The sequence below is a fragment of the Salvelinus namaycush genome, unplaced genomic scaffold (assembly GCF_016432855.1).
Source record: "Salvelinus namaycush isolate Seneca unplaced genomic scaffold, SaNama_1.0 Scaffold461, whole genome shotgun sequence".
Taxonomy (NCBI): domain Eukaryota; kingdom Metazoa; phylum Chordata; class Actinopteri; order Salmoniformes; family Salmonidae; genus Salvelinus; species Salvelinus namaycush.
This window is the reverse complement of record NW_024061155.1, coordinates 51899-72614: the sequence shown is the minus strand read 5'-3', so window position 1 is coordinate 72614 and position 20716 is coordinate 51899. Positions and strand designations below refer to the sequence as shown.

The 20716-nt window shown below is 44.7% G+C and overlaps 1 protein-coding gene across 1 annotated transcript in view; it reads right to left on the bottom strand.

The window, feature by feature from the left end:
• The window catches only part of LOC120041415 (plexin-A4-like), a gene marked incomplete at its 5' end in the record, with an annotated part of 86883 nt that overhangs the window by 27067 nt on the left and 39100 nt on the right, over positions 1–20716 (bottom strand). Inside the window, 4 exons of the mRNA XM_038986364.1 lie at positions 232–422; positions 5390–5489; positions 15583–15686; positions 19216–19375. Coding sequence (XP_038842292.1) covers positions 232–422; positions 5390–5489; positions 15583–15686; positions 19216–19375 — 555 coding nt within the window. The remainder of the gene's footprint in view (positions 1–231; positions 423–5389; positions 5490–15582; positions 15687–19215; positions 19376–20716) is intronic.

Sequence of the window (20716 nt, the reverse complement as noted above, 5' to 3'; positions counted from 1 at the left end):
AGATAACATCTCTGTCTACAGAAAAAGCCTTTACAGGTTGTACCTTTGTGTGTCACCTCTATCATTAGATATGCTGCTGAGGTCTGAAAGACACAATATACATCTACATATTTTCACTTAGGTCTCAGAGCCTACAGGGGATGAGGAATAATATTATATTTGAATATTATTCCTCACCTGAAATGACTTACTCTAGTCTAGGTGTGTGTGTACGTTGGTGTGATAACTCACCTTAGTGGCCAGCAGCCTGGTCAGGTATATCTCAGAGACCATCTTGGAGCCGCGGTCTCCCTCCTTCTGGTCCCCGTGTTCGTGGTTCTTCACCAGGTGCCACACCTTGACCCCGCTCTCCAGGTCGGGCGTGATCATGGGCGTGCGCGAGCGCAGGCTGTCGGGGCTCCCTGTGTACTTGATCATGTTCTCTGTGGAACGTAAAGAACAACATCAGGATATGACACAGAGATGAAGCAGAAACCAACGGACATACTGTAGCAGACTATGGAAATATAACATGATCAACACAGACACAATATAGACGTTGTAGCCGCGGGAAGATGTTTGGGGGTGGGGGTGCTGCGTTTCTTTCACCAAACGTGGTGGCAAAAAAGAAAATAACATCTTGGTGAAATATTGTTTGAGGTCTGCGTTACAGACGGCTATATCGGTCTGCTAATACAGGAGTTTTTAATTAGTTTGTATTATTAGGAGGTGTTACAGCACCCTCAGCCTCCCTACTTCCCGCGGATATGGTGCAGAGTATAGAGAGACAACACACCTAACAGAGGGGATGTGTAAAGAAAACATCTGAGCCAGCACAGTACTGTTCAGGTCGCCACGATCGAGTGAAAATGGTCAGAGACGACAACATAGACAAAACACAAAAAAGACAGACGCAACACAAACCAAAGACAGACAAAACAAAATACAGGGGGGTCAAGCCAAACTACACAGGTATTCGAAAGGATACTACACAGGTATTCTAAAGGATACTACACAGGTATTCTAAAGGATACTACACAGGTATTCTAAAGGATACTACACAGTTATTCTAAAGGATACTACACAGGTATTCTAAAGGATACTACACAGGTATTCTAAAGGATACTACACAGGTATTCTAAAGGATACTACACAGTTATTCTAAAGGATACTACACAGGTATTCTAAAGGATACTACACAGGTATTCTAAAGGATACTACACAGGTATTCTAAAGGATACTACACAGGTGTTCTAAAGGATACTACACAGGTGTTCTAAAGGATACTACACAGGTATTCTAAAGGATACTACACAGGTATTCTAAAGGATACTACACAGGTATTCTAAAGGATACTACACAGGTATTCTAAAGGATACTACACAGGTATTCTAAAGGATACTACACAGGTGTTCTAAAGGATACTACACAGGTGTTCTAAAGGATACTACACAGTTATTCTAAAGGATACTACACAGGTATTCTAAAGGATACTACACAGGTATTCTAAAGGATACTACACAGGTATTCTAAAGGATACTACACAGGTGTTCTAAAGGATACTACACAGGTGTTCTAAAGGATACTACACAGGTATTCTAAAGGATACTACACAGGTATTCTAAAGGATACTACACAGGTATTCTAAAGGATACTACACAGGTATTCTAAAGGATACTACACAGGTATTCTAAAGGATACTACACAGGTGTTCTAAAGGATACTACACAGGTATTCTAAAGGATACTACACCGGTATTCTAAAGGATACTACACAGTTATTCTAAAGGATACTACACAGGTATTCTAAAGGATACTACACAGGTATTCTAAAGGATACTACACCGGTATTCTAAAGGATACTACACAGTTATTCTAAAGGATACTACACAGGTATTCTAAAGGATACTACACAGGTATTCTAAAGGATACTACACAGGTATTCTAAAGGATACTACACAGGTATTCTAAAGGATACTACACAGGTATTCTAAAGGATACTACACAGGTATTCTAAAGGATACAAAGTCAAATAAGTCAAAGCTCCAGTAGTTTGTCTGGGTTCAGTTAGAAGCTTCAAGCTACCGAGCCTTTGAGATTGGACATTACAACTTTTACAACAGCATGCACGTGGTTCATTTTTCATGCCATCTTTTTCTCTTGGGAGGTAGAAATCGCCTTTGCACAACTCATGGACACAAAATCGAACAGGTGTATGGCGAGATGAAATATTCATATGCCCTCCCCATTTGACGAGAGTGGCGATGACATTTAAAAACACTCCGGCTCAATGAATGTTTACACAGTGTGAAAATAATTGATCAGTAGGACTGTTGGTCGAGGGAGAGGACGGGGAAATAAAGAATTGATCAGTAGGACTGTTGGTCGAGGGAGAGGACGGGGAAATAAAGAATTGATCAGTAGGACTGTTGGTCGAGGGAGAGGACGGGGAAATAAAGAATTGATCAGTAGGACTGTTGGTCGAGGGAGAGGACGGGGAAATAGTGTGTTTTTGCCAAGGCAGATGCTGCAGAAATCAATTTGTCCTTCCAGAGAGAAACGCAGGAAGAGTGAATGAAGGAGGGAGAGAGGAAGAGAGGAGAGAGAGGGAGGGGTCAAGTACTAGAGAGAAAGCAGGTAAAGTGTGTGTGTGTGTGTGTGTGTGTGTGTGTGTGTGTGTGTGTGTGTGTGTGTGTGTGTGTGTGTGTGTGTGTGTGTGTGTGTGTGTGTGTGTGTGTGTGTGTGTGTGTGTGTGTGTGTGTGTGTGTGCATATTGACTCATGGAACTTGACTGATTTGGATTGATTGGAGTGTGTGTGCGTGTGCGTGTGCGTGTGCGTGTGTGTGTGTGTGTGTGTGTGTGTGTGTGTGTGTGTGTGTGTCATAATAAAGTGGTGGTTGTCTTCCAGAGTGTTATCGAGTGTGCTGGTGTAATAGGGCGTGATGACACGTTCGGTGGAGTAGAAGGAGCGCTCCACACACACACAGACACACACACACAGTCCGTACTGAAATACTACCATACTGACATATCACACAGGAGTTTTGATTAAGAAAGGAAGCTGGCACCCTCTCTCTCTCTTTCGCTCCCTCTCTCTAAATCCCTTTCCTACGCACTTCATCTCATTCCATCACTTTCTGCCTTCTCCTTCCATCCCTCTCTCCCCTACTTCCTCTTCATCTTTCTCCCTCCCTGTTCCTCTTCATCTTTCTCTTTACCCCTCTTCTTCTTCATCATCCCTCCTTATTTCCTCCTCTCCACCTTCCTCATTTTCTCTCACTAACTTTCTCCCTCCCTCTCCCTCTCTCCTTTGGCTCCATTAGAATCATCCTCTCTTCTCCTCAGTGCTTCTCCATTGTGATCAGTCCAGTTCTAAGCCCCCCCCCCCCCCGTGTCTCAAGTGGCTCTGGCATCGTTTGAAGTCAATTCCCCAACTAAGTCAAGAGATGTGTGACATTCTGTCATCCTCCATCTCTCTCTCTATCTCTGTCCTGTTCCCTTTCTCTTTCTCTTTCACACTCACCCTCCTTTTTCTTTGGTCTAATTTGAGTGGAGGAACGGAGGCGAGGCGGTGAGATGGCGTATGGAGATGAGGTGCTAGCTGGCTAATAAAGCCGTAATTTGATGTGTCTGGAGTGTTTGAGTCCGGGCAGCGCTGCCTTTGATCAGGGTTTGATTTGATGGCTTCTTCTCAGGTTCAAGAAAACACAGGGCCAGACCAAGACAGTCACTGCTAGATGGGACACTGTCTGCATCCCAAATGGTACTCTATTCCCTATTACTCTATTATGTAGTTCACCATATTCCACATGGGGCTCTGGTCCAAAGTAGTGCACTATTTAGGGAGTAGGGTGCCATTTGGGACACGGTTCTGTCTCCAGTCCCAGGGGGGAGGAAAGTGCAAACTGCAAATGCACTCCTTCTCTTCCCTCTCTTTGTTAGTCTGTTAAATTCCCTGCTCTCTAATCTTGTTATCCTGTCTCCTGGGCTCAGTTCTGTCCCTCTTCTCCTCTGGGGCTTTGTCACTATTACTAAGGTGTGACAGCACATAGTGGCTAATGTATGGAAGACTTTACTATGTGTTCAGGTATTGTTCAGGTATTGTTAACAGTGGCTAATGTATAGAAGACTTTACTATGTGTTCAGGTATTGTTAAAAGTGGCTAATGTATGGAAGACTTTACTATGTGTTCAGGTATTGTTGACAGTGGCTAATGTATGGAAGACTTTACTATGTGTTCAGGTATTGTTGACAGTGGCTAATGTATGGAAGACTTTACTATGTGTTCAGGTATTGTTGACAGTGGCTAATGTATGGAAGACTTTACTATGTGTTCAGGTATTGTTGACAGTGGCTAATGTATGGAAGACTTTACTATGTGTTCAGGTATTGTTAACAGTGGCTAATGTATGGAAGACTTTACTATGTGTTCAGGTATTGTTAACAGGGGCTAATGTATAGAAGACTTTACTATGTGTTCAGGTATTGTTGACAGTGACTAATGTATGGAAGACTTTACTATGTGTTCAGGTATTGTTAACAGTGGCTAATGTATAGAAGACTTTACTATGTGTTCAGGTATTGTTGACAGTGGCTAATGTATGGAAGACTTTACTATGTGTTCAGGTATTGTTGACAGTGGCTAATGTATGGAAGACTTTACTATGTGTTCAGGTATTGTTGACAGTGGCTAATGTATGGAAGACTTTACTATGTGTTCAGGTATTGTTAACAGTGGCTAATGTATGGAAGACTTTACTATGTGTTCAGGTATTGTTAACAGTGGCTAATGTATGGAAGACTTTACTATGTGTTCAGGTATTGTTGACAGTGGCTAATGTATGGAAGACTTTACTATGTGTTCAGGTATTGTTAACAGTGGCTAATGTATGGAAGACTTTACTATGTGTTCGGCTATTGTTAACAGAGCCTTTACATCTGTTAGTGACATATGGAGCTCAGTTAGTTTGAGGGATGAACAGTGTGTGCAGGAGAAGTCTGTGTTGGTTTCTGTGGTGAAGGTTTAGAGGGAGAAGGTGCTGTTTAGCCACGTTTTTTAATTAAAATCCTGGCAATGGAGCTTGTGCATTCGCAACAGGGAATACCCAGTGTGTGTGTAGGTGTGAACGTCTGTGTGTGTGCTGATGTGTGTTTGTGTGTGCATGTGAGTGTGTGTGTGCTGACTGACTATGGATCCCACTCCGATGAGAAGGACACAGTTCTTCCTGTTTAACTCTCAGGCACACAGACTGCTGGGAGATGGAGGGGGGGGGGGGGGGGGGCATAATTGTTTTAGTTCCAGGAGGACACTCCTATCCAGCAGAGAAATCTGGAAATGTGCCGGAAATGTGCTCCTCTCTCTCTCTCACTCTCTCACACACACACACACACACTGTCACATTAGCCATACCGTATTTACTGGCTGAGGTTCTGGACACAGTTGAGTTGTTGACCGAGTTGTAGGCCGTCACCTGCTTGGGGACCAGGGCCATCACAGAGTTATCAGGCACCTGCAGAGAGTGGGAGAGAGAGAGAGAGAGGAGGGGAGAGAGAGAGAGAAGAGGGGAGAGAGAGAGAGAGAGAGAGGAGGGGAGAGAGAGAGAGAGAGGAGGGGAGAGAGAGAGAGAGAGGAGGGGGGAGAGAGAGAGAGAGGAGGGGAGAGAGAGAGAGAGAGGATGGGAGAGAGAGAGAGAGAGAGGAAGGGGGAGAGAGAGAGAGAGAGAGAGAGGGAGAGAGAGAGAGGAGGGGAGAGAGAGAGAGAGGGGAGAGAGAGAGAGGGGAGAGAGAGAGAGAGGAGAGAGAGAGAGAGGGGAGAGAGAGAGAGAGGAGGGGAGAGAGTGAGAGCGAGAGAGACGGAGAGAGAGAGACAGCGAGAGAGCGAGAGAAAGAGAGCGAGAGAGAGCAGAATGACTAATCACCATCCTCAATGAGTGCATTCTGATTCTGCCAAGTGCATTCTGAATACATAACAATCCCCAATGAAGAGAGATGTGGCACTCAGCCACTAAACCCTGGATCACCATACAAATCACCATCCACACGTCATCATGTGTTTATCCTCCATCTATAACAGCTATGATTGGATGCTCAGGAAGCCTTTGTGATTAGCCTGTGTGATCTAATCAGCCCATACACATATGATTAGTGGTAGTGAACGGGGGTTATGTATATCACTATGTGTGAGACGATACGTCTCAGCCTCCCATTTCAATAATACGTCTGAGAGAGAGAATGACAGAGAAAGAGAGATGGGCTCCTACTTTTCAACACAACAGAAATTGATTCAATTAACACAACTGGGAGAGGGGCTGATCCCAGCCGTGCACAAACACACGTACATGTACGCAAACACACACACTCTGCATAATTTCACCAGCGAGCCCCGCCGGCTGAGGCAGGGTTAATTGAAGAAGTGATCTCTTTAATAGAGTGGGAGGGGTGTGTATGGGGAATAGGGGTGCAGGGCTAAGGGTCTCAGGTGTGTGTTTGGGGTTCCATTATTACATCATAGCATTATTTCACCCGCTCCCCAATCCGCTCCTGGTGCATAATGTGTTAGTATCATGACAGGCGACACCCATGGGAGGGTTCAGGGAGATTCCACAGGGATCCTCTAACTCTACAACATGGTCCCTAAGCAGTAATCCTACATGTTTACTAGTTAATATAATGGTGTGTGTGTGTTTGGGGTTGTAATATTGGGAGGGAGGAGGAGAGGTGGGATGTGAGACGACAGGTGGGTCTGGGTGGTTTAGGAAGAGGAGAAGAGAGACTGTTGCTCTCAGTAAACTGATGGGATGGCCTGATCATATATCAGAGCAATGCTCAGGGCTACAATGTGATTCTCCCTACTGTAAATAATATAATATAATATATACATATTTAATATATGCTATTTAGCAGATGCTTTATCCAAAGTGACTTACAGTACAGTGAGTGCATACAAACTTCTATTTTAGCAGAAAGGGCATTGAAACTTTAGTTTCAACCAAAAGAGAATGGGTTCTATGCTAACTGTACATAGGGGGGATAGAAATAGAATTAGAATAGTTCCTCTATATCTAGCAGGGTGAATGGGTCTGTGCTGTTTTCATAAGAACCCATTAGGATGACAGTTAGCAGAGTCTAATTCCATTCAGAGTGCGCTTTGATCCCATTCTATATTCCATATTTCTGTATTACATTATAACCATTATAACAAGACAGACGTGGGACTTCTGGAGGCTGTCAAGAGGGGAAATCTGTCTGACCAAAGTCGACAGTAATCAATGATATTCATGTTTTACTAGGTCAGCAAAACATTCATAATATATAAGTGGGTAACCTCTTCCACTAACGATGGTGTTGTACAAAATCTACGTCATATAAACTGACCTGTTGGACCAAAAGTGAACAAATGACTGATGTAGACAGAAGATAATCGCCGCTAGGTAATACATCACAGAAATATAGCGTCATCTAATGTTAGTTTGGTAAAACGATGAGAGGAACGTTTTGGAGTGGGCTGACTGAGTGTGAATCTGCGGGATGTTTCCAGTCCCCCTCCTTTCCTCCTTACCTCCCTCTCTCCTCGCTCCCTCTCCTCCCTCGCTCCCTCTAACAGGCTTTGAGTGTCTGAGTCTGTTTTCTTGTCAAGGAGAACGCACCCTGCCTTCCCCCTCCTTCCCCTCCCCAGCTGAAAACTGAATTAACTTCTGTCTTCATTATCTCATTCCGGTTTCCAATCAGGCTTCTAATCCATTCTACCTCGCTGTCTCGACCACCACACCCACGACATCCCACTCTCCGCCGTGACATTTAATTTAAGGCAGACCTCCCCCCCCCGGAAAGCTCATTTGGAGGGCTGCTGGCTTAGGTGTCCACATTATTTACACCATAAGGAACAAGCGAACGTCGCTCCGTTCCTATTTCCACCGGTCCATCATTCTGGCTCGCTGGAGGGACGGTTGCCAAGAAGGGAATGTACCAATCAGCAGGATTTGTCATAATGGGGTTGTCTGTCTGTCTGTCTGTCACTGTCTGTTCATGCGTGGCAGGTGTACATATGACTGGCTTGTCTGGTGTATGTCCAGGTGAAGGTTTGTGTTTGCAAATTTAGGAAGTGTCATGTTGTCCATGTCTGGAATGGAGCTGGACATACTGTATGTGTGTGTTCTGAGCATGTGTGTCCACCTATGCTAATGCCTGTGTTCTAGTGTGTAAAACTCCCTATGAATGTGAAGACAGATGGACATCTGAGTGGAGCACATCAGATCTTAACTCCTCTCCTCTCCTCTGCTCAGACAGAGAGTTGCCATGGCGTTACGACCGCCTGCCCTTTGTTGGTCATCTCCCTGCCTCTAATCCACACTCCCTCCCTCCCTCCCTCGGCTGATTACTTCTGGGGTGTCTAGTCAGTCAGGCCCTGATCCTCTGTAACGACCTGGATGTGCTCTGACAGGCCCAGTCTATTACAGGGGTCACAGGTCACGGGGTCAGAGCCAATAAGGCGGAGAGGAGGGAGAAAGCCATGACTACAAAAGCAATAGTCTCTCTACTGATCGTCATCACTGCTGGTTCTACAGGGGGATAGGAGCAATGATATAGTCGGGTGAGACAACTGCCCTTTTCCAAATGTTTTCTGAACGGTGTATGGAGGGTATTTTCAGTTCCTCTAATGAATGTGCTGTAGCTATAGAAATAGAATAAACAGAGTTCACTTCTTCGAAATGAACATTTTGTTTTTCTTGGACAATGCTGTTTTCTATTCTATACTATGATATTCTATTGTCTAAATGAAAGCTGTAATCCTACAATAGAAGATTCAAACACTAAAAACATTGTATCTAGGGTTGCAAAATTCCTGTAAATTTCCCCAAATTCCCCAGTTGTCCAGAAATCCTGGTTGGAAGATTCTTGAAATTATGAGGGAATCCAGGAATCCTCCAACCTGGATTTCTGATCTACCCTGATTGTACTGATCCTGATCTACCCTGATTGTACTGTCTTAGGGTCCTGATCAACCCTGATTGTACTGTCTTAGGGTCTTGATCAACCCTGATTGTACTGTCTTAGGATCCTGATCAACCCTGATTGTAATGTCTTAGGATCCTGATCAACCCTGATTGTACTGTCTTAGGGTCTTGATCAACCCTGATTGTACTGTCTTAGGGTCCTGATCAACCCTGATTGTACTGTCTTAGGGTCTTGATCAACCCTGATTGTACTGTCTTAGGGTCCTGATCAACCCTGATTGTACTGTCTTAGGGTCCTGATCAACCCTGATTGTACTGTCTTAGGGTCCTGATCAACCCTGATTGTACTGTCTTAGGTTCTTGATCAACCCTGATTGTACTGTCTTAGGGTCTTAATCAACCCTGATTGTACTGTCTTAGGGTCCTGATCAACCCTGATTGTAATGTCTTAGGATCCTGATCAACCCTGATTGTACTGTCTTAGGGTCCTGATCTACCCTGATTGTACTGTCTTAGGGTCCTGATCAACCCTGATTGTACTGTCTTAGGGTCCTGATCAACCCTGATTGTACTGTCTTAGGATCCTGATCAACCCTGATTGTACTGTCTTAGGGTCCTGATCAACCCTGATTGTACTGTCTTAGGGTCCTGATCAACCCTGATTGTACTGTCTTAGGGTCCTGATCAACCCTGATTGTACTGTCTTAGGGTCCTGATCAACCCTGATTGTACTGTCTTAGGGTCTTGATCAACCCTGATTGTAATGTCTTAGGGTCCTGATCAACCCTGATTGTACTGTCTTAGGGTCCTGATCAACCCTGATTGTACTGTCTTAGGGTCTTGATCAACCCTGATTGTACTGTCTTAGGGTCCTGATCAACCCTGATTGTACTGTCTTAGGGTCCTGATCAACCCTGATTGTACTGTCTTAGGGTCCTGATCAACCCTGATTGTACTGTCTTAGGATCCTGATCAACCCTGATTGTACTGTCTTAGGGTCCTGACCAACCCTGATTGTACTGTGTCTACATGAAAGGATGCTGTATCTGAAGATAACAATCACTCAATATATTTCTACCTTTGTAGGGGATTTCAAACTGAACATCCATTTATGTTTTTACTCTAATTACTGTTTTGAGATCTAAAACCGACCTTGCTCTTTTGCTCACAACATCAAATCAAAATCAAACTTTATTTGCCACATGCACCGAATACAACAAGTGTAGACTTTACCGTTGAAATGCTTACTTACAAGCCCTTAACCAACAGTGTAGTTCAAGAAGAAGAAAATATTTACCAAGTAGACTAAAATAAAAAGTAATAATAAAAAGTAACACAATAAGAATAACGAGGCTATATACAGGGGGCACCGGTACCGAGTCAGTGTAGGGGTAAAGGCTAGTTGAGGTAATATGTACATCTAGGTGAGGGCGAAGTGACTATGCATAGGTAACAAACAAACAGCGAATAGCAGCAGTGTACAAGGGGGGGGGGGGGGGGGGGGGGGGGTCAATGTAAATAGATAATTATGAATTGTGTCAGCAGTCTATGGCTTGGGGGTAGAAGCTGTAGAGGAGCCTTTTGGTCCTAGACTTGGCGCTCTGGTACCGCTTGCCGTGCGGTAGCAGAGAAAACAGTCTATAACTTGGATGGCTGGAGTCTGACAATTTTATGGGCTTTCCATTTTGACACAGCCTATTATATAGGTCCTGGATGGCAGGAAGCTTGGCCCCAGTGATGTACTGGGCCATTTGCACTACCCTCTGTAGCGCCTTACGGTTAGATGCCGAGCAGTTGCCATACCAGGCGGTGATGCAACCGGTCAGGATGCTCTCGATGGTGCAGCTGTAGAACCTTTTGAGGATCTGGGGGCCCATGCCAAATCTTTTCAGTCTCCTGAGGGGGAAAAGGTTTTGTCGTACCCTCTTCACGACTGTCTTGGTATGTTTGGACCATGATAGTTCGTTGGTGATGTGGACACCAAGAAACTTGAAACTCTTGACCTGCTCCACTACAGCCCCGTTGATGTTAATGGAGGTCTGTTCGGCCCGCCTTTTCCAGTAGTCCACGATCAGCTCCTTTGTCTTGCTCACATTGAGGGAGAGGTTGTTGTCCTGGCACCACACTGCCAGTTCTCTGACCTCCTCCCTATAGGCCGTCTCATCGTTGTCGGTGATCACTGTTGTGTCGTCAGCAAACTTAATGATGGTGTTGGAGTCGTGTTTGGCCACGCAGTCGTGGGTGAACAAGGAATACAGAAGGGGACTAAGTACACACCCCTGAGGGGCCCCAGTGTTAAGGATCAGCGTGGAAGACGTATTGTTGCCTACTCTTACCACCTGAGGACGGCCCATCAGGAAGTCCAGGATCCAGTTGGAGGTGTTTAGTCCCAGAGTTCTTAGCTTAGTGGTGAGCTTTGTGGGCACTATGGTGTTGAACGCTGCGCTGTAGTCGATGAACAGCATTCTCACATAGGTGTTCCTTTTGTCCAGGTGAGAAAGGGCGTGTGGAGTGCGATTGAGATTATGTCATCTGTGGATCTGTTGGGGCGGTATGCAAATTGGAGTGGGTCTAGGGTGTCCAGGAGGATGCTGTTGATGTGAGCCATGACCAGCCTTTCAAAGCACTTCATGGCTACCGACGTGAGTGCCATGGGGCGGTAATCAATAAGGCAGGTTACCTCCGTTTCCTTGGGCACAGGGACTATGGTGGTCTACTTGAAACACGTAGGTATTACAGACTCAGTCATGGAGAGGTTGAAAATGTCAGTGAAGACACTTGACAGTTGGTCCGCGCATGATTTGAGTACACGTCCTGGTAATCTGTCTGGCCCAGTGGCTTTGTGAATGTTGACCTGTTTAAAGGTTTTGTTCACATCGGCTACCGAGAAGGTTATCACGCAGTCATCCAGAACAGCTGGTGCTCTCATGCATGCTTCAGTGTTGATTGCCTCGAAGCAAGCATAAAAGGCATTTAGCTCGTCTGGTAGGCTCGCGTCACTGGGCAGCTCGCGTCTGGGTTTCCCTTTGTAGTCCATAATAGTTTCAAGCCCTGCCACAGCCGACGAGCGTCAGAGCCGGTGTAGTAGGATTCAATCTTAATCCTGTATTGATGCTTTGCTTGTTTGATGGTTCGTCTGAGGGCATAGCGGGATTTCTTCTAAGCGTCCGGATTAGTCTCCCGCTCCTTGAAAGCGGCAGCTCTAGCCTTTAGCTCGATGCGAATGTTGTATTCCTCTATGCCATTGGATGAATCCCGGAACATATTCCAGTCTGTGCTAGCAAAACAGTCCTGTAGTGTAGCATCCACGTCATCTGACCACTTCCGTATTGAGCGAGTCACTGGTACTTCCTGCTTTAGTTTTTGCTTGTAAGCAGGAATCAGAAGGATAGAATTGTGGTCAGATTTGCCAAATGGAGGGCGGGGGAGAGCTTTGTATGAATCTCTGTGTGTGGAGTAAAGGTGGTCTAGGATTTTTTTCCCCTGGTTGCACATGTGACATGCTGGTAAAAAATTGGTAAAACTGATTTAAGTTTGCCTACATTAAAGTCCCCGGCCACTAGGAGCGTCGCTTCTGGGTGAGCATTTTATTATTTGCTTATGGCCTTATAGAGTTGGTTGAGAGCGGTCTTAGTGCCAGCTTTGCTTTGTGGTGGTAAATAGATGGCTACAAATAATACAGATAAGAACTCTCTTGGTAGATAGTGTGGTCGACAACTTATCATAAGGTACTCTACCTCAGGCGAGCAATACCTCAAGACTTCTTTAATATTACACATCGCACACCAGCTGTTATTGACAAAAAGACACACACTCCCACCCCTCGTCTTACCAGAGGTAGCGTCTCTGTTTTGCCGGTGCATGGAAAATCCCGCCAGCTCTATATTGTCCATTTCTTCGTTCAGCCACGTCTCAGTGAAACATAAGATGTTACAGTATTTAATGTCCCGTTGGAAAATCATAATAATAGGTCATCCATTTTATTTTCTAACGATTGCACGTTAGCAAGGAGACTGGAAGGCATTGGGAGTTTACTCGCTCGCCTCCGGCTTCTCAGAAGGATCCCCGATCTGCGTCCCCTTTTCCGGCGTCTTTTCTTCATGCAAAAGGCGTGGATCTGGGCCTGTTCCAGTGAAAGCAGGATTTCCTTCTCGTCGGACTCGTGAAAGTATAACGTTTCTTCCAGTCCGTGGTGAGTAGTTGCTTCTCTGATGTCCAGAAGTTATTTTCGGTCATAAGAGACGTAGCAGCAACATAGACAATAAGTTAAAAATAAGTTACGCAAAAAATAAAAAAAAATAGCACAATTGGTTGGGAGAATGTAAAACATCAGCCATGTTCTTCGGCGCCGTCTATTAGTCTATTGGCTGGAGAAATCAACATAGTCCATTTAGAACTGTCAAAGGATGTGTGTGTTCATTCAATAGCTTGGCAGAGGCTTTTAAGCCTGCTAAAACAGAATTCTGCCTCTTCTTCCTCTTCCCTTTGTCTGCGGCCATCAGATATTATTGAAACGGACTGATACACGACTCTGAAAAACATTCTGCCTGACTGATCCAACGGCATCATCAGTCCTAGGCATCAACAACCTAAACCAACATGATCGGACACAACACGTGTGCAATACTGTCAGGTTGCGTGCGTAGACATCTTGTGAAGCCTCTAGTCTCTTTGGTACTTTTCCTCTTATAGTACTAGTTTAGGTGCTTTCCTACCGTCAACTCTGACTTGCAGAGTTCTAATCAAAGTCTGATTTTTAATGAGTTTCTGTTTCCTTCAGTGTTTGGGGGGAAATAAATGTGGTAGTGGGTAAAAGAGCTGTCTGTCGAATGGCGGCGTTTGGAAACAGAAACAACAAAGAGAGCGGCTGATGACTCCTGAACTCAGAAGGCTGGAGAAGCGAGGTAGGAGGGAGATATGGTGAGGCAGGCGATACAGATAGAATCAGTTAAACAAATAAACAAACTCAAAACACAAATCTCCCTCCGGCTCTGTCTGATGAGATCAGGAGGTCTATATGAGAAAAGAGCCGTGAGTGGTGTGTGTGTGTGTGTGTGTGTGTGTGTGTGTGTGTTTTGCAAAGAGACCTTTACAGGGTAATCTATTTGATGAAACATTTATGAGGTTGAGCCAGCATTTTGACTGGCTGATTAGCTGCAAAAGTTTACCTGGAAATGGAATGACACTCAGGTGGAGTGAGTTTACCTGTGAGTGAGTGTGCAATATGAATTTATCTAGTGTACCGTCTACATTATGGTAGTACCTGGAAGTCAATCATCTCAAACATGTATTTACCTGGAAGTGGATAGTCTAATGGTTAGAGCCTAATCTGAACCATGGGTTTACCTCTAACTGAACACTATGCAGCATAATATTTACATGGAAACATGTGCACCACACTGTATTATACACTATGAGGGAATAGTTTAGTTTTGATATTGCAAATACACACTGGAGGGGAAAACAAACTACAGTTCATTCCATTCATCCATTTTGCTCGTCTCAAACAGGCTTTGTTGGTACACTAGCAAATCACCAGTCCCTTCTGTACAGCGTATTGGGAGTTATCTTCAATCTTCTCCACTACGGATTAGTGTACCCTATAGAAATACAATGAATTATACTTCTAGGGTGTACCCTCTCCGTCCTGAGTGAACATGGGTATGACTCCACCTGTAGATATGCATGTCCCTTGTAGTATAGATATGTATGTTCTAGATAGTGATGCATGTCCCTGGTAGTATAGATATTTGTGTTCTAGATAGTGATGCATGTACCTGGTAGTATAGATATTTGTGTTCTAGATAGTGATGCATGTACCTGGTAGTATAGACATGTGTGTTCTAGATAGTGATGCATGTACCTGGTAGTATAGCTATTTGTGTTCTAGATAGTGATGCATGTACCTGGTAGTATAGCTATTTGTGTTCTAGATAGTGATGCATGTACCTGGTAGTATAGCTATTTGTGTTCTAGATAGTGATGCATGTACCTGGTAGTATAGATATTTGTGTTCTAGATAGTGATGCATGTACCTGGTAGTATAGATATTTGTGTTCTAGATAGTGATGCATGTCCCTGGTAGTATAGATATTTGTGTTCTAGATAGTGATGCATGTACCTGGTAGTATAGATATTTGTGTTCTAGATAGTGATGCATGTACCTGGTAGTATAGACATTTGTGTTCTAGATAGTGATGCATGTACCTGGTAGTATAGCTATTTGTGTTCTAGATAGTGATGCATGTACCTGGTAGTATAGATATTTGTGTTCTAGATAGTGATGCATGTACCTGGTAGTATAGATATTTGTGTTCTAGATAATGATGCATGTACCTGGTAGTATAGATATTTGTGTTCGAGATAGTGATGCATGTACCTGGTAGTATAGATATTTGTGTTCTAGATAGTGATGCATGTAACTGGTCGTATAGACATTTGTGTTCTATGTAGTGATGCATGTAACTGGTCGTAAGCCAGAGTGTAGATGTGTGTTTTTTTTAAAAAGAGAAAAAAAAGATATCTATATACCGTATATACACATACACACACCTTTATTTAACTAGGCAAGTCAGTTAAGAACAAATTCTTATTTTCAATGACGGCCTAGGAACAGTGGGTTAACTGTTCTAGATAGTGATGCGTGTACCTGGTAGTGAGCAAGCATGTTGAGTCTCTTCCAGTCGCTCTCAATCTTGGTAGAGAGGTCTTCGTCCATCAGGATCGTACGCTGACCTCTGCCCTGGCGCCACTCTGTGAGGGGGCAAAGGTAAAGATAGGTTAGGGCACTATGGGAGAAAGAGATTTATATCCAGCCTGCACAGAATGACCTTTTCCACAAGATGCAGTGATCACTATCACATAGTGAATCCATGTCACGCTCTCTTTTTGTACACTCCTTTGATGTCACACACGCAGGTTGGCATTTATTGTCATGAATCTTTCCCTGGAGGCAGCTCTGTAGAGTGGTCACTGACTGGCACAGCCACAAAGTCATCAAATCTGTTGTTACAATATAGCCAGTTTTGACTTTCTAGATGGCCCGTGTAGTGAAAAATCGCTTATTTCTGCCTCCAGGGCAAGATTCATGACAGTGAATGTCAACCTGCGTCACATACACACTGGTTCTGCAGGAGCCATGTACGTCTGGACTGTGAGAAGAGAAGGTGAGTGGCTACAGTGAAACAGATCTGGAGTTCCTGGAATCCTTCCTTTGAAGCCAGCATGAGATTCCCAGGCTACAAAGCAGCGATACCGAGAAGTAGAACGAGTGTGACAACGAGTGTTAGTAGCAAAAGAGAACGAGAAGGAGGACAAGAAGAGATAGAGGGAAAAGGGAGGAAAATTAATCACCCACTCTGCTCTTTGATAGAGAGCGGATCGGGGGCCTTCGCTGGGCCCTCTCGATCGATGGATGTGATTACCGCTGCTAGCCAAGGTCCCTACTTCCTCTTTCATCTGTGGCGGGCCCCTGGCCCCCATGCTGAGTGCTCTCCACCATCGACCAGCGCTAAGCCCCCTGCTGAACTGTCTCTTATTGTCATTACTGGGAACTAGCTAGGGCAGGAGAAACCATACCACTGCTACCCCATTCAGCTGGACGTTCAGTCTCAGCTAGAGATACCACACCATTGCACCCTCAGGAGATACCCCACCAAAGCATCCTAAAGAGCAATCCAACCACTGCACCCTTCAAGAGAAACCATACCACCGCACCCACTCGAGATACAACACCACACCACCTCCAACAGATAAGCCACCCCAAAGACATACGAAATAGCTCACCACCCTCACCACTGTAGAGAAACCCCACCACTGTATTCCCACACATTATAATGAAAATAAAAGATATTGTGGAAAACAAACAAGGAGGTGATATTCTTTTGTTTGCCGCATTTGAGTTTATATAAGAATGTGTCACTGTGTCGGTGTTGTTCCCGCCTGGCGTCGGCCACTGTCATCTCCTATTCCAATCACAAATAGACCAACAAAGCAGCAATCACAGGGCGGATGATGAAACACGTCCTAGGAGGGGTGAGGAGAATAATTTCGGCATCAGAAATCTCCAGGAAACACAAAGCCTCCTATTGTTTTCTCTCTGTACTGTACATCTTTCCATCAACATGCAAATGACCTGAGTCTCCAGTTGGGCCAGAGTAAACAAACCAAAGGAAGAGGAGAGAGGGAATTGGAAAAAAGGAGAGGAAAGGTTCTGCTTGGATTGGTTCTCACACCCTGTCCCCCCTATCGTGCCTCCCTCAGGGGGACCCGGCATGGGGAATTAAAAACAATACCTGGGACAAAAAAACTCTTGTCAAATTTGTTTTCAGGAGAGACTGCAAGATGGAAACTGAGGATTGTCAATATGGGCGAGGAGGTTGGGGGAGGGTTGGGGGAAGAGTTTGTCCGGACTCCGGAGGCCCGTTGATCTGTTAGTGGAATCATGCAGAGATGCTTCCTCTCCCCCTGAGTGGACCGTTCCATTCTGTGTAATATCCTTCTACCTATTGTCTTTTATACGATACATAAATTACACCGCTTTCCTCCTAAACTACTTCCTTAGTCCCAATGCCCCCCCCCCCCCAGACGCAGTGACAACACGCAGTGAGAAGTTCCCCCTCAGACTAAATGTCCAATTCTCTATAATAATAATAAACAATAAGACAACGCACTGCCCGGTGGGCGCCATGAAACAATTTCGCAATGGAGCGCTCGCCAAAAACCTAAACCAATCTCTTCACTTATCAGAGAGACATTCCCCCATCACAGCTCCGTATGCCATTATAAATATACTATTACTAAGAAAACACAGGGCCACACACACACCATCCTGATATGTGAATCCATAAAAAGGCTCGCCACTCACCGTCTACCTAGAAAGACCTGCCGAAATTGATGGAATACAATCAGGAAATAAAACATACACACACTTAGGCGTGATAGGCCGTGCAGCCAGAATATGTAGTGCCAGGATGTTGTATTGTGGGACTGAGAGACTTATGTCTTCGTATAGCAGAATGGGATTGTCACCTGTGCTCCCTCTCCAGCCTCTAGGTCACCAGGCTGCTCGTTACGGCGCACACCTGTCACCATCGTTACGCGCACTTGCGCGTCGTCAGACTCACCTGGCCTCCATCCCTTCCCCGATTACCTTCCCTATATATGTCACTCCCTTTGGTTCCTTCCCCAGTTGTTTCTGTTTCAGTTTCCTGTCTGTGCATTGTTTGTGTTTCCTGTTTTGTACTATGTTACGTTTATTTATTAAAACACTCACTAACTGAACTTGCTTCCTGACTCTCAGCGCACATCGTTACAGGGATGTACAGGGGGAGCCGATCAGCTCACCACTCCTCACTACTACAAACAGAGACAATTAGTCATCTTATAACACCATTAGGAAATAACCTTGGTGAAGAAAATGACAACCCAGTCTACTGAGAACAGGAAGTAAGAAAGAAAGAGAGAAGAAGAAGAGAAAGCTGGAGTGAAAGAAAAGAAGGCCGATCTCTTCGAGAGTTTCACAGAAAAAAATATAAGATTGAGGAGGTTTGGGGATCTGAGAGCCTCTCCATTGATTACTTGATCAATCATGTGAGTCAGAGTGTGGTCAACAGGCCTGGATCGATGGGGAGTCGGGGAGGGAAGAGAACAATCACACAGCACCAGTCATAGGAGCCAGAGAGAGGTCTGGTGGACTCAACTCTCCTGAGATCTATGGGAGGGAGGCTGGTGTTTAGTCTCTCAAACTCATTCCACGGAGGGCCGAGTGGCTGCGAGTTTCTCGCTTCTCCCTTGTACCGGATTGATGAATTAAGGTCACTAATTAGTAAGGAACTCCCCTCACCTGGTTGTCTAGGACTTAATTGAAAGGAGAAATCAAAAACCAGCAGACACTAATCCCTCTGTGGAATGAGTTTAACATCCCTGGTGTAGAGGAACATGAGACCTCTAAAAAATGGCCTCCACATGTTCAATAACTGAAGACTAATCAACACCGATTTGTCCACGTCATGGAAAAATAACTCAATGTTCGTCAATTAAAAGCAGAAAATACAATATATATTTGCAATAATAATTCCAGGTGTTAACCTTTTCAACTCCAGGGAAAATGTTCTCCATTTGTACGCGTATATGGTTGCTGTAGAAAAAGGGGCTCATTGACTGATCAGACTTGTATTCACCCGGCACAAAACGGTCCCGAACAGATTTCTAATAAGACATGTTTTTGTTTTCCATTGCATAACATTTTGCTACAGAGTGCCCTAATGAACGGGGATCTTACCAAGGTCCATGTCAGAGGCCTTCTGTCGGTGGGAGTGGGGAACGTTCTTGTATATGGCGTCCAGGATCTTTTCCTTCACCTGGCTGATGGAGTCACAGTTCAACACCTTCACCTGGATCTCAGGGCTCTTCTCATTATCCGGGTGGATGCAGTTCACCACCTGTAGAGAACAGGGACAAGACTTGGAGTTATACAGATGCTATTACAATAGGAATACAGTTCACCACCTGTAGAGAACAGGGACAAGACTTTGAGTTATACACCTGCTATTACAATAGGAATACAGTCACCACCTGTAGAGAACAGGGACAAGACTTGGAGTTATACACCTGCTATTACAATAGGAATACAGTCACCACCTGTAGAGAACAGGGACAAGACTTGGAGTTATACAGATGCTATTACAATAGGAATACAGTCACCACCTGTAGAGAACAGGGACAAGACTTGGAGTTATACAGATGCTATTACAATAGGAATACAGTCACCACCTGTAGAGAACAGGGACAAGACTTGGAGTTATACACCTGCTATTACAATAGGAATACAGTCACCACCTGTAGAGAACAGGGACAAGACTTGGAGTTATACACCTGCTATTACAATAGGAATACAGTCACCACCTGTAGAGAACAGGGACAGGTATTTTTTCTATAGAATAGAGAAGCATATCAGGAGTTGATGAGGGATTCAGGTATGCTGTGTCTCGGTTGATAATTATATTGGAGATGGAGACACATTCTGTGGGATGATGGTAATTAAACTATGGCGTGGTCGTTGGATATCAGGTTTGAAAGAGGCCATTCTGTATCTGTCAAGTCTGGTGAAAGTCTTTCCTGTAATATAAATGGGTATTCAGAGAAACTGGCCTCCCAGGGGGGGGCAGTCTGACACGGCATGGCTACCTTGAGTCGATGAGCGGTTAACAAGCTAATTATTATCACACGGTTATTATCATTCACAGTGAATACATCAGCCATCATCATCAGCATCATCATCTACGCCATTGAGGCTCTCGCCAGATGTAATTACATGGTCCAAGGGGAAGAAGGAGACCATTTACATAAGAAAGAGGAAATAAAATACTTTATGGTCCCATGCTGTTCCCAGTACAATTCTATACCTCTATCATTGGGCAGATAATTACATGTTGTAAAAGGGCCATTGCATCATCAATCCTTCTAGATTGATTGAGACAGAGATACTGTTTCTCACGGCCAACTGAAATAACTCTATTGCTCTCCAAGCTATCTGAGCCACACTGTGTGCTTCCTGGGAATGGTTTGATTTGTCTTACAGAGACATTGAGGGGAGCTGGTAACAAACTGCCTGGCTGGGTGTCTTGTCTTCCCTCAGTCAGCTCAGGTCACAGTGGTGGAGGAGAGGAATGAAGGTGATCAGAGAGTAGAACAGAAAGAGAGACCAGGGAAACAACCGGTCTTCATGGCCTCCTCTCCCTCTTCCTGGCCTCCTCCCCCTCTTCCTCGCCTCCTCCCCCCTC